Source organism: Apteryx rowi, unplaced genomic scaffold (genome assembly GCF_003343035.1).
Source record: "Apteryx rowi isolate R43461 unplaced genomic scaffold, aptRow1 scaffold_1056, whole genome shotgun sequence".
Lineage (NCBI taxonomy): Eukaryota > Metazoa > Chordata > Aves > Apterygiformes > Apterygidae > Apteryx > Apteryx rowi.
In genome coordinates this window covers 21,404-34,800 of record NW_020447260.1, presented here as the reverse complement: position 1 = coordinate 34,800, position 13,397 = coordinate 21,404, and the positions used below count along the sequence as shown (strand labels likewise).

The following is a 13,397-nucleotide window of genomic DNA, read 5'->3' as shown; positions in this document are numbered from 1 at the left end:
GCATAACTTTACAAGAAAGACAGAAGATGTTTCTATTTTGGTAAAAGCATGTACTGAATTGGAGATTAGGTTGGGTCAAATTTGCAGGTGCTTACTCAAAAAAAGAGCTGAGATTAGGGGTGGGAGGGGAAGAGCTGAATTAGAAGAAAAAAAAAAACAGGTTCCAAATACAGGCATGTTCATGCAGATTTCTTAAATATGACTGTTAGGAATAAAAAAAACATTTTAACAAAATGTGATTGGAAAATACTATATTTTCCCTTGTTTCTTGGCATGAACTTTTGTTGGTATTAATAGAAGGTGAAGTTACCATTCAAAATGAGCTGTACGCAGATGAATATTACTTGAAAGAAAAAGCAAAGTCACATCTGTACTGAGCTATTTTTAAGTGTCTGTAGTTAGTGGTATAATGCTCAGCACCAAAATCGGGCTCCCTTAAAGCAGTTACCATGTTGATTTGGTGGCTTAAGAAACCTTCTGTTTCAGCTAAAAATAATTCCTAGATAACGGCCATTTTGCATATGCTACACTTTTCAGTACTGAAACAAGCCAAGTTTAACGTTAATGTGACTCTGTCACTTCTCATTTTATGTCCTTTGAAGAAGCTGCCTATATAAGGTACAGAAATCGTAAAAAATGCCAAAGTTCAGGACTCTTGTAGCAGCCATTTTTAACAGCAGTAAATCAGGATCCAGCAGTAAGTTATTTTAGTATGTGAATTTATGGTTTGGTTACATCTTAGAGGTTTTATTGGGCAAACCTGTTGCATATGCAGCACAATTCTAGTGTCAAGCCCTGATGGAGAAAAGCAAGGTCTAAGAGATCTGCTTAGCTGCTTGCCCTGTTCCTAGGGCATTAACCAGTAGGTGGACGGTGCCGACTATAAAACACCCAGAATCTGCTGTTTACATAACTCTGAATTTGTGCATATTCTCAGCTTGCTTGTAAAGGAGAAGAGCGTTTTATTCCTTCTCTATGGGTGGGGGAAGAGGGCGTTCAGGCAGATTAGGAGCTCAAGGCCGCCCCGCGCATCTGGCAGGGGAGATAGGGCTCGGCGGTCGGGACGCTCGCCCGTGCTGGGGCTGGAGGGCCGGCACGGCCGCCTCGGCGTCTGCAGCGCCACCGAATCAGCTCGGTGTGTTTTTAGATTTGGATACTGGGACTCGACAGGGGAGATACCTTGTCCTTCCGTATAAAACACGACTAAAGTTGGGGTTTCTTTGCTTGCTGCTTGGAAATAAAGAAAGTGTGTTTTAAGGACTAGGCGAAGATTAGCTGGAGGGTAACTGCTCTTTACGAAGAGAGAGCAAATAGAAAATGTGCCATTAGTTCAGCTCGGCCCAGGTCCCCAAAGCATGTCTTCCACTCCGGAGAACATTCGCTTTAGCAGTGCAGCACAGATGTGCTGGGTTTTGAGGCTGCTGTAGATGTCCAAGGTCAAAGGGAAACCACCTAAAACCCCTTTTGTGCTAGCGAGCATCTTCTGAGGAGTGTAGTCCTATGGGGATGCCATGACTTGGTTTGCTAGACATATGCATTTTGTGCACATATGTGGCAATCCAGGCAAATATGAATGTGTGTGGTAGAGTGTAGCCTAAAATAAGTTGAAACCGCCATTCCCCCTGTCTCATTTTCTGGAAGCCATCTTAATCATCAAAAATTGATGTGATGGTAGAGCTCAGATGCCTCAATTTATATTGAACCTTAAACATGGAGGGAAAGCAGTTCTCACTTTTAAAAATGAATGGCTGGGAGGAAGAAACAAGGCAGATCTCTGTAGAGTTGTCTGCAGAACACACTTCATGCTTGATTAAATATTTAATTTAGCATCAACATCACACTCCACTGTGAGCCATGAAATCTCTTTATGGAATTATAATCTCTTAAAAAAGAATAAGCGTGCTACCTAGTGACCTGGGCTGGGCTGTGTTTAGTGCTGGATCACTAATTTTAAAGAAACAAGTCTCAAGTACTTCAAATTGAACATAAGCAGTGGTAGCAGGTCTGTTCTGAGCCTGAATCAACACAGAGTTGGGTCAGACTCCTAGAACAAGATTATCGTGGGCTCTGCTTTGAAAGGCAGCAAGCCACCGGTTCATGCCTCTGTCCTGAAACAGATGCAGCTGCCTTTTCTTTTTTAACTGATCTTTACATCTTTGTCTATGTCTCTTACCTTAACGTTTTATTGCTACAGCATATCGTTTTGTTAACTCATATCCTTCTTGCAGTTTCTTACCAGCTTGCCCTTCATAGTCTCCTCTGCAGTAGTCCATGTACTTTATTTGTAGCCAGTTCTAAAATGGCCAAAAGCTTAGTGGCTGCCGAACAGTTCAGCTCGTGTTAGCGCAGGCTGCCCAAGTGACTGATATTTTTTCTCCTTCCAAACAGCACATCGCAATTCCGAGGCCTGATCGCCCCGCAGAAGTGCGGACTTTCACGTTTTATCTTTCAAATATTGGCAAGGACAGCCCCCAAGGGAGTTTTGACTGTATCCAGCAGTACGTGTCTAGGTGAGTGGTAATCAAAAGAAACATAGCTGTCATTTTACTTCATTTTCTGTAGGATCTTCACTCACAAACTTGAACAAAATTTAAAGCATGTTCTTTCTTTTAGAGTCTTGCTAATCTCTTTGCGTGTATAGATGTATGCATATTTGGCTAAGGAGGCATTTGCAGAAGAATCTGTTTACCTGTCCCAGCTTCTTTCTGTCTCGTCCTCTTATTTAGATAATACAATCTCAGTTATTCACCAGCAATGGAAGTGTACCCGTTTACGGTGATGGGAGCATCTTTTCCATTGTGTTTTTTTACAGCAATGGCAATATCCATCTGGATTGTCTTGGAAGCATACAGGATAAAATCACCGTGTGCGCTACTGATGATTCCTACCAGAAGGCAAGGCAAAGCATGGCACAAGCAGAGGAGGAAACTCGCAGCCGGAGTGCTATAGTCATTAAACCTGGGGGGAGATATGTAGGTAAGCAGCAACTTGATTTGGGGGGACCTGTTCCACTACCTTCTTGTTAAGTCAAATGCTTGTGTTTGTCTTGCTGTGAACAGCTTGACTGTGGAAGTGTGTAACAGGTATCTGGTAGTTCTTTATGGATGTCTGGTAATTATGGTGCTAGTTTCCTTGTATCGAGACTTCTTTATGGCTTACAGCTTTGCTCTAGAACTTGTGTGGTGGTGTTTGTGTGGCCTCTGAGGATCGTCTGTGTACGGTCTGCTAATTATCTGGCATAGTTCATATTTGTCATCTGGTGACGCTGAGCGTGTACTGCTGATGCATCAGAAGTGCCTGTGCTCCTAGCTAGGTCAGCTAAAACGTACCACCGCTGTTGTCACACATCTGATGTGTGCCTGCCCCTGAGGCTATTGCATGCAGCATCTAGAATGCAGGTAGCAGTGCCCCGTGTTAATCGGCAAAGGGGTTAAAGTAGTGCTTCCGACTGCAGCCTTCAAGATACCGTCTCAGTGCGGCAACGAGGGGAGAAATCTTTTTGCAGAGGAAACAAAGATGTGATAAATACCAGTGGGCTCCAGGAGGAGCCTGTAAAGACCTAGTACTGGGCTCAGGTCCCTGCTTACCTTGCTCTGGTCACAGACTGAGACATTAACATTCACCAGAAAGCAGCATTTCATTTTTTGAGCCAGCTGTTTTTTACGCAGCCAATGTGGTCTGGTAGCCAGTTTCTGCTTGGAGGATGTCTGTGATGAGAAGGGCGAGTTGCAAAATGTAGAACTGACCCTGACTCATTGTTTTATCAACCAAGTGCTCAAAGCTGAGAAATAAGATAGTAATCAGGAAGGAAATGCATTGATTTCCTGTAGACTAGAAGATTATTTTGTTTAGCTCATATTTGAGAACATTACAGTAAGTGGATGGAGTTGTTAGGCTTATGAGAGGAGAGAGAGAGAGAAGATTCTTGGAGCAAATTGCTTCCCAGAAAGATACAACAAAACTTTGATTTTGAGATACCCTTACTTAAATGTTTACCACTCTGAAATGGAGGTACAACCACGTAAAAAGCACTTAGTTTCCTCTGTTCCTATCACTGCACATTTTGCCTCCAGCCGTAAGTGGAAATGTCACAATATTTTTTTGCTGTTCATGACCTGGCAAGAGTTAAGGGAGCTCTAGAAAGCTTATGAATCTTTTCTTGTCCTGTTTCTGGAAACAAAGTCCAGTGAACCTCTGAATTTTGGCATGTTTAATGAGTGAATTGTTTCTCTCCCTCTTGTCTTACCTCAGCCCTGACAGTGAAGGGTCGTGCTTCCTTGCATCAAGCTAGCGTGTAATAGGAACCTAGGAAATGGGGCCTTAGTTATGCAACCTACGTTTCAGTAAAATAAACATTGCAGACCATCATCAGTATCTTTAGATGACTCAGTTGAAAACATTGCTTCCTAACAGTGGAGAATTGCCATACTGAAACAAAACTCCAAAAATTCTTGCAGTAAATGCTGGACTTTTTTTGTCCTGGTGAAGGTCACTTAGATGGACTGAAGTGACTGTTAGTTTCATCTCCGTGTTTTAGATCTTGGCACCTATAAACATTTTTTTTGATCTGCTGTTTTCGTCTTTGCAGTTGGTAGTAGGGACCTGGCTTTTTTTTACTGTTTTGAGTACAGAAAGAGGTCACATTCTTTGATTTGTGCTTTAGTAAGTGATGTGGGACTTTCAGGATTCTAGTTAAAGTTGGGGGGGGGGGTTGTTTCTTTTTCTTTTTTAATAGTAATAGGAATGAGTTCTCGAATAAGGCAGTAAGAAAAGGAGAATGGCATTTGGGATGGAGTTGAGGAAGCTGGCTCTGAGGGCTTGATACGGAGTTTTAAGACAGTTGGTTACATTCTCAAGTGTATGTAAATATAATTGCAGGATGAAGCAGCTACTACTGCAGTGCAGAAGGGGTTATTCTATTAGAATAGCCAGCACACTAATGAATAGATTAATGTATCAGGGCTAGACCCCCTTCACGTTCTTGTGTTGGCTGGGTGGGGGAAGGGAGGTGGACCAGCCCCATAAAGTTCCTATTGTTCCAAAAGCAGAAACATCTGCGGAGTAGCGTTTTTGCTGAGCTCAGCAGCAGGGAGCTGCTCATTGACTGGTTCTGATCCTTCCACTCCATATTTCAACTCTTCTGCATAATAATGCAGAATTTTCTTCTCATAGGGAGAAAAAAATGGTTAGATTAACCATGGGGATACATGCACTTGTGATGAATGGAAAGCGAGCAAACAAAGAGAGCTTTATGTAAGCTTGTAGCCAATAATACTCAGGTTCGCAGTGCTTGGTGTTGCTGTTTACTAGTTACAAGCTTGTCAAGAATCGTAAAATTCATGGGATGGATACTTGCTCCAGCAGAGTATTGGAACAGATGGGATATGCTGGTTGTGTTCGTCTTTCATTGTCATCTTTTAGCACTTCAGATTGTCTGTAATGAACTCCATATACATGTTGACAAACCACTGGCCTTTGCAAGGTGACTGCTGCAGTTCACTATTCTCATCTCATTTTAGGCAAAAAGGTTCAGGTGCGTAAACCTGCACCAGGAGCTTCCGATGCTGTTCCCTCCAGGAAGCGCCCAACGCCAGTCAACCTTGCCAGTGCAATAAAGAGAGGCAATAGTGCGATTTCTCAGAGACCCTTCAAAGATAGGGTTGTGCACTTACTGGCACTAAAGCCTTATAAGAAACCTGAACTTATTCTCAGATTGCAGAAGGATGGACTTTCTCAGCAGGACAAGGATTTGCTGGACAACCTTCTGCAACAGGTTTGTACTCTGAAGGCAACAGTTTAGGTAAAAGGAAATGTCTTCTCGGAATAGTAGTAAGTTTCTTATTAGCCTGAAAGTAACCTGTGTATATCAAAGCTGCAGCTTATTTTTTCTTTAAAGGCCATGTCAAACAAGTTTACAATCCATGGTACTATTTTTTTAAGAGACAGTGGAAGCCTCTCCGTGTCATATATACAGCTCATCTTAGGTGCGTGTAACTAAGCTGTATGATTTCAGTTCACCAGAACAGTCGCCCAAGAGAAACGCTTTGGGTTGTTTGTGAGGAGAGTGCCTAACAGAGAGAATCTGAGAACTGTTTGAATTATTATAACCTATAAATCTTTTGTATTTTTATTAACATGGACATAAAGAAACATGCTATATGTATTGATACATGTAATGTTTCCCATGTGAAGGGAAAATGCATCCCTCTCCTCTCTTTTATATCATCTTTGTACTGTTCAAACCCATGCCTTTCCTGCTTAGAAATGTTACTGGTTAGGTGTGAAGATCATGCAGCTCCTTGCTAAACATATTATTTGTATGTCGAGAATGAAAGCTGTCTCCTAGTTAAATCAGTACTTTACACTTCGAGTCATGTTGAAGGTGCCATTTCAGGAATTGCAGAAAATACCTTTATTGCTTTCACAGTACGAAACACATCATGGATGTTTATTTAAATGCTGCAGCTGTCCTCTTTTTATATTGGAATTCTTTTTTTATTCCTTTCTCTAGCTGAAAAGAATGAGGATTTAGTTTGTCCAAGGGCACAGGCCAGATCATATTGAAAACGGAGTTATTGCTGGCATTACTTGCTCTTTGCCTGGATATTAATCCTCTAGCTCTGTTGCCTTAATTTTCCAGCAATGCTAGAATTCTTCTGAGCACTTTTTGAATACTATAAATATGTCTAATACTAGAAATACTGTTTCTGGTAATCATCTCTTATTGGTGCTGTCACAAACCCCCGGCAGCCTGTTGGTGTGTTTGGTAGTGTCTACAGTGTCAGCTGGATTGGGGTAGATGCTGATTTGGCTGTAAATATATTGCTTGTAAACTTATCTCCTTTCAGCACTACCAGGGCTCCCATCCACAAGCAGACACAGATAAGCTAAAAATTACAGGCTGCATTAAAGCTACATGTCTAAATACATCTAGGTGTGGGTTTCATTGTGCTCTTGCATCTCTCGTAGGACTCTGTGTTCCTGCTGGCCTTTTTGCCTCATTTTGCAAGGTTTCTATTTTTGGGAGGCCTAGGGTGGAGCTTGCAGAGTTCCACACCAGCAAAACAAGGAGGTAGCAGCTCTCGGCCTCTGTGCGGAGAAAATTGGAGTTGTTCCGCCTAGGTTATATTGCTCGCCGAGCAGCGTGTCTCCCGCCAAAGAACAGGCAGCATCGCTGCAGCAGGGAGAAGCTATGCGGGCAGTAATAGGGGAGATTCTCAGAGTTTTTGAAATAGAACCTGGCTTTGCTTTCGTCTCTTGGGCATGTTTACTGGGATATCTAAATGTAAAACACAGCTCAAATTCTTCTTGTGTTTTGGCTCAGGATTTTGGAAAGCTGACAGAACTGAAAGGAAAAACAAAGTGTTCGTCATGTAAACTGATAACTGTGCTTTTTATTTTTTGCTTATCGGGAGTGCTTTGTTGTATTTACTTCTTGAGCTTTTTGCTTTCAAATTTATAGATTTATAATATTAGGTGAAATGCTCCATAAAGCAAAAGCAGAAGAATTAACAGCACCTTCAGTTAGTTCAAGATTTTTCCACTCCTTCACTTGCTTTTCTGAGGATATCTTCTAGCTGTGTGGATAACATAAATTCATAAACGCAACCATCTCCTGAGTGGAATGAGCAATGGAAGAACATTAATCCTTAAACAGATAAGCAGTATCTCCACTGACTGAATAAAAGCATCTTCCAGTTTCAAGTGTAATATAGTGGTCAAACTGAGGGGCTGAAACTGTGAATTTGAGGCTCCGTTCTTGGCTTTTCCAGTAGGTCCGCTTGGCTGTGGGCATAGCATTTGGCATTTGTGCCTCCAGTTCCAGTGCTTTGTTTCGTCAAAGCCCTGTGGTTCCTTCCGGACTTAGAGTACTCTGCAATCACCTAATAAGGGTTGACTGAGGCAGCCCAATATTTGTGAAAGTTTAATTATTAGATACAGCAGAGCTTTTGTTTTAACATTGTACTTTTCATGTGTAACCTGCAGCAAGAGGTTAAAATTTCAGTCAAGCTGTGGAAATACTGATTAAAGTGGGATAACTCCTAACAAGTTGTTTCCATTCTAATACAGTTCTGCTGGTTCCAGCAATGTTTCCACGTAGGCACCGTTCTGAGTTTTATGGGGAAACTACACATGATAGAATTGGATAAAGTGTAGAAAAGCTGCTCACGCATCTGTGCTGAACTAACTGCAGCACATGATTTAGGTGCAATGATTTAATTGTAAAACCCTGGGTTATAAGATGGTGAGCACAAGTTTTGTTGTTCTTTCCCTGAAGTAGTCCTCCAAAAAAGTTCTCCTCCATAAAATCAAGCAGGGGATCCTAATGCACTTAACTCTGTAACATAATCTGCAAGCCCCCTAATGCGTTATATTTACAAGGCGTTCTCTTTGCTGCTTCTCAAGAAAGTAGCTTTCTCTATCCTGTTTTACTTGTTAATGAGAAATTATCATCTGGCAGTTGTTAACTAAGCTATCACCAGAAGGGTTCCTCTGCCAGCTGATAAACTGCACCATTTTAGCTATTGGGCAGTCTTGCTAAGTGGGCTGCCTGTTCCCAGTAGGGTTAATTGCCATGTATTTCCATAAACTCATGTTGTACCATTCCAAACTACGTATCTGTGCTGAATAATCTCTTTAAATATGACCTGCTTCTCAGTAAATTTGCATATGCTTTGGAAATTAATGTTAAATTATATATACTGACAAGTAAGACAAAGGGAAAGGCACAGTTTTATAAATATTTTGGAAATAAATCATTTAGTATCTACTTGTTCACTGACACCACTAACTACAACTAAGTCTGCTGAAACTTTGCCTACATCTTAGATAGTTTTTAGAAAAAGTGTGAAAGTTGCATCCTGACAGGTTTTGCAAATTATTTTTGTTTCAGGTGGCAAATTTGAGTGCCAAGGACAGCACTTTCACGCTGAAAGACTCTGTATACAAAGAAGTGCAGAAGGATTGGCCTGGCTACTCTGAAGGAGATCAGCAATTGCTAAAGAGGATACTTGTTCGGTAATTATTCCATCTCTGTAGTATCATTTAGAGCTTGAGAATACTGGGCCAGGTCAGTTGCTGTAAATCAGGGTAGCTGAAGTCAGTAGTGCTATGGTAAGTTTGAATTATTTTATTTTAATCATAAAGTCTGGTTATCATCCAGGCAAGTGTAGAAAGTGACTGAATTTTGGAATATCAAAGAGGATGCAGCCTTCAGTCTTCATACGTTCTTAAATTGCTAGTTGCAGCAGATTTAATACATTATAATAAAAGCTACACAAAAATGTGGATGGGGAAAAAATGCTACTATTAAAAGCTAATAGTGGTTTAGAATCCTGGAAGAGGAATGGATTAAGGCAAATGTATCCAGTTCCACTCTTCATTGAAACTCTCCTTTCCTTTTTCCATATCTTCTTGTACATGACTTCCTGTGCAGACCAACTTGTTTTTTCAAGGCAGCAAGAGAAAAATGACTCTGCAGTCATGTCCCCAGCTGCCATGTTCCCTAGCTGTCTTGCTTAGCTCCTTCTGTGTTCTGCTTACGTGGATGCTCCTATTCTTTTTGAGCTGTTTGTTTTGGAGACTTTGCCACTTAATTTCTGTAAATTCTGTTATTTGGATGTCCTTTTTTCCCCCCTATATTTTTCCTATATTTTTTTATGTTCATCTTCTCTATGTTGCAAGTTCTATTAGGTATCACAGAGTCAGATACCCTGCAAGACTGAGATTTGGTTGTAGTAAGGGATGCAATGCAGTTGAAAAAGCACAGCGCAGTTTCGTTCTGTAGAGAGAAGTTCCCTGAAACATGGTAATGGTTGTCCTTCTGCCCATAAAGTGTAATCTGCACTGTCCAAGAGTACTCTTAAATGCACACCCTACCTGTTCATATGTTCCTTCCTGAAAATAGCTTTTAACAGAGGCAGTTCAGATGATAGCTTTGTCTCACCGCTTGTTAAGGATTTTTCCCTCTAGAGATATCTTTACTTACGTGAAGCCTCCAGGATTGGAAGCTTTTGGCTGGCAGGCAGAAGAGAAAGAGAACATCGCCTGGATTTCTAAAAGGGAATTCTGCTCTGGGTCCTTATAGTTCCCTGTCTGGATTTTCAGTGTGTTCGTATTGACTAGATTTTGTAATGCAGGTAGTGATGTTACTTGACTTCTTTTTTGAGGCTTTTGGTGCCTTTTGTGCTTTTGGTTAATATTAAGTGGAGCACGTTCTGTTTGAACAGTTTCCATGATTTGAAAGCAGAGTTGGCTTGAAGATGAGACTTTTAAACCAGCAAGGTTTTACACTTGGTGTTTTGCCGTGCTAAAGAAAAATCAAACTGTTGTGACTAATTTATATAACCTTGATCTTGAATTATAATTAAACGGCAAAATACAAGTGCCATGCAATCTTTATGGCTTTCAGAAAAGCTAGTTTCTCCCTGTAGAAAGCAATGTTTACTGCTTTTTCTAGAATTGTGGCATTCAGTTATGCTGCAGGTCTAAAAATAGACCTTGGAAAGGATGTATTCAACTGTACAAACAAAGACCCGCTCAGCCAATGCAGGTAATGAGGCTACAAAATGGAAAAAACATGTAGGGTTGAAGACGGTAGAAAAACACTCACAAAAAGGGCACAGGCACCAGACGTTGAACTTTACGTAGTTTGCTGTGGTAGTCTGCGTGGTTGCCTAGATCCACACAATTGTTAAACGTCCTCTTGGTTTTCAGGTCCAGTTGCCGCTTGATGGTTCAACGGTTGCAATAATTAACACATCTTAAAATCTTAAAACTATTTCTAACGTACTAATGTTGGCTTGGCCTAACTCATTTTTCCTCCTGTTGCTTTTTTTTTTTCCCCTGCCTTCTTTCACCATTGTTCTGAAGTGTTTTTCCACTGTTACAAGAGCTACTGAATTGAAAGTAGCTAGCTTTTATTCACTGCAATTTTTTTCTTTAATCTATAATTAACATGTGAGGAGATGTGGTAGAATTGCTCAGCAGTTAGGAGATGTGGTAGTACAGCCACTTCACTATGGTGTTTATGGAATATCACTGTTCCCCTTCCTGTTCTTGCAGTCACTGAGTGCTGTTCTTGAGTCGATCTATTGCTATTGAGATTGCTCCAAATAAAATTAAACAAAGCAGCAACTTAAGCCAGAATGGCAGTCAAACTGCAGGCATCTAAATGTTGCTGCAGTATGGCCAAAGGTTCAAGTTAAAAGAAAATCTTGCAGAGATATCTCTGAAATCATCTTTCCAACATCTGAAAAATAAGCGTGTATTTTAAAGCTGATTATAGTCTTTTGTGGCAGAATGTAGATATTGGTTATTTGGACTGTACAGCTGGTCACAAAATGACTGCAGAGCTAGTTTATTAAAACCTTTAACCCTGATTTTTTTTTTTTTCCAACTTGACAGCTGCAGCTGGATTCAACAGTAGCTTTTCCTGGTGATTAATATATAGGCTCTCTGGTTCAGGTCAGAATAGTAGGGCAAAGCTAGCGCTCTACGAAACTTTGCTCGGAGATCTGGAGTGCCCCTTTGGGGGTGGGGAGCGGAGATACCCAGCGTGAATGTGAATTAACACACTTACGTGATTACAGTGAATTGCACTGTACTTTTTTACTACAAGAGGTTTCTATTCTTTGAAAGATATCACAAATACGGACCAGAGTAGCACTATTTTGCCTGATGCAACTTAAAATATTATTTTGAAGCCCTAAATGTAAGTCCTACTTGACCAACAGTACAGTTACAGCTCCTGTTATGATCGTGCTTTTCCTGGTCCCAGAGGGGCTCACTTCTGAAAGGTCTGCTGTTTCCGTAAAATGTTGTTTTACTGGTGCTAACAAGTGGGAGAACTTACTCCTCAACATCTGAACTTCAAGCTTCAGACCCTTCTGAGTGTGCTTGCTTTCTGAATTGTTTTTATGAAGTGAATTTTAATCTGGTGAGACAAACTCAAGTGAAATTAGCTTAAAGGCTGTCTTGCTTATTAAGCCGTGTTTGGAAGCTGTAGCTAGAATATCTATCCCTTGTTTTAAAGTTCAATGGCTGTTTTTACTAATTTATATATGGATCACTTTTTTTAAGGTAGATATTCATTTGTTGTAATACTTGTCACCATGTCAAGGGAAAAAGGTAAAACTGTCAAGGACCTGTCAAAGGAAGTTCCTCCCTCGGTGGTTATCCTCCCCTGATCTGATGGTTAGGCCTCCCTCCCTCAACTCCTGCAGTCTTGGTTTGAGGTGTTACCTCCATGCAAGAGAATTGCAGAAATCACGGGGAGGCATGAAAGAAACAGGCAGTTTCCATGTTTTAGTGATTGTTAGTGTCCCGTGGTGTTTTCTTCTTCCTAGGTTTTGCCTGAGATCAGAAATTTCAAGTGACTGGAGGAGCTATTTTCATGGTATCTTCAAAGAGGCAGAGTTTGAGCCCACGAGGAGGCTATTTGCTCTGCAGGTTTCTTCCTCTGGGGGAGGGTTTGAAACACCATCTATTGGTTTGTCAAGTACAGGATTTAAGCAACCGTAAATTCTATTTTTTCAGGAAACTCTGTCAGCCACAGAACAGTAGCAGTTTTCAAGGAGAAGCGCCTTCCCTGAGTCCACCAAAAGATAACGTGAACTCCAGCTCTCCTCCTCAGGTAGGTGGTCCTCTTGATGGAGGTGGCTGCTGGATGTAGGTGTAGGCTGAGCTTTTCAGCCTGTCTACAGACTGCAATCACCACCTGCTGTTTGGGCCTGTTAGTTTGATAGGTGGGTGTTTTGTTTTGTTTTTTTCCCCAAGTTGGGGTCTAATTCTTGGTTTCCTGGGGATCTGTTTCTCCTCTGGATGTAGTTCGGTGGTGGACTATGGGGAGAATCTCTGACAATGTGCTCTTAGGTTTAGTTTTAAGGGGTAAATTTTAGAAAGTACCTATAATCCCTCTGGGCGAATGTGAGCTTGTGTTTTACCCGTTACCAATAATTGACTGGAAAGAAGCAGTAATAAGTAGCTCCCAAACACAGCTGAGTTATTAAAAACCTTGACCTTTTGCAATCTAATTGCTGTGACGGATCAGGGGCAGGTTGGTCTGCTCTTTGATTTGTTGAGATGCCAGTGCGTGAGGCTGTGAAAAGTACCTTTTCTTGTCACTGGATATCTTGGAGATGTGTCCTCTTACGGGTAACTCAGCCTTCTGCCACCTTCCTAAGGTTCAGTCTTTTCAGGTGGCCTCTCATATGATCTTAGACAGCTGTTGAACATCTTTCAGGTGATGAAGAAACTCATAACTAAACATTTTATTTGCAAACATTTGTGCAAATGAGTTGAAATTTGTATTTTTTTTAACTGATTTCTTTTTCTTGTCAGTGCAGCCTGTCCTTGTGGTGGCTAGTAGAGTACTTTCTCTTGGAAGCAACCTTTCT

At 41.1% G+C, this 13,397-nt stretch overlaps 1 protein-coding gene across 1 annotated transcript in view; it reads left to right on the top strand.

The window, feature by feature from the left end:
• The window catches only part of ELL (elongation factor for RNA polymerase II), a 56,465-nt gene that overhangs the window by 29,244 nt on the left and 13,824 nt on the right, over window positions 1-13,397 (top strand). Inside the window, exons 3-7 of the mRNA XM_026069178.1 lie at window positions 2,389-2,510; window positions 2,813-2,976; window positions 5,520-5,773; window positions 8,894-9,018; window positions 12,538-12,634. Coding sequence (XP_025924963.1) covers window positions 2,389-2,510; window positions 2,813-2,976; window positions 5,520-5,773; window positions 8,894-9,018; window positions 12,538-12,634 — 762 coding nt within the window. The remainder of the gene's footprint in view (window positions 1-2,388; window positions 2,511-2,812; window positions 2,977-5,519; window positions 5,774-8,893; window positions 9,019-12,537; window positions 12,635-13,397) is intronic.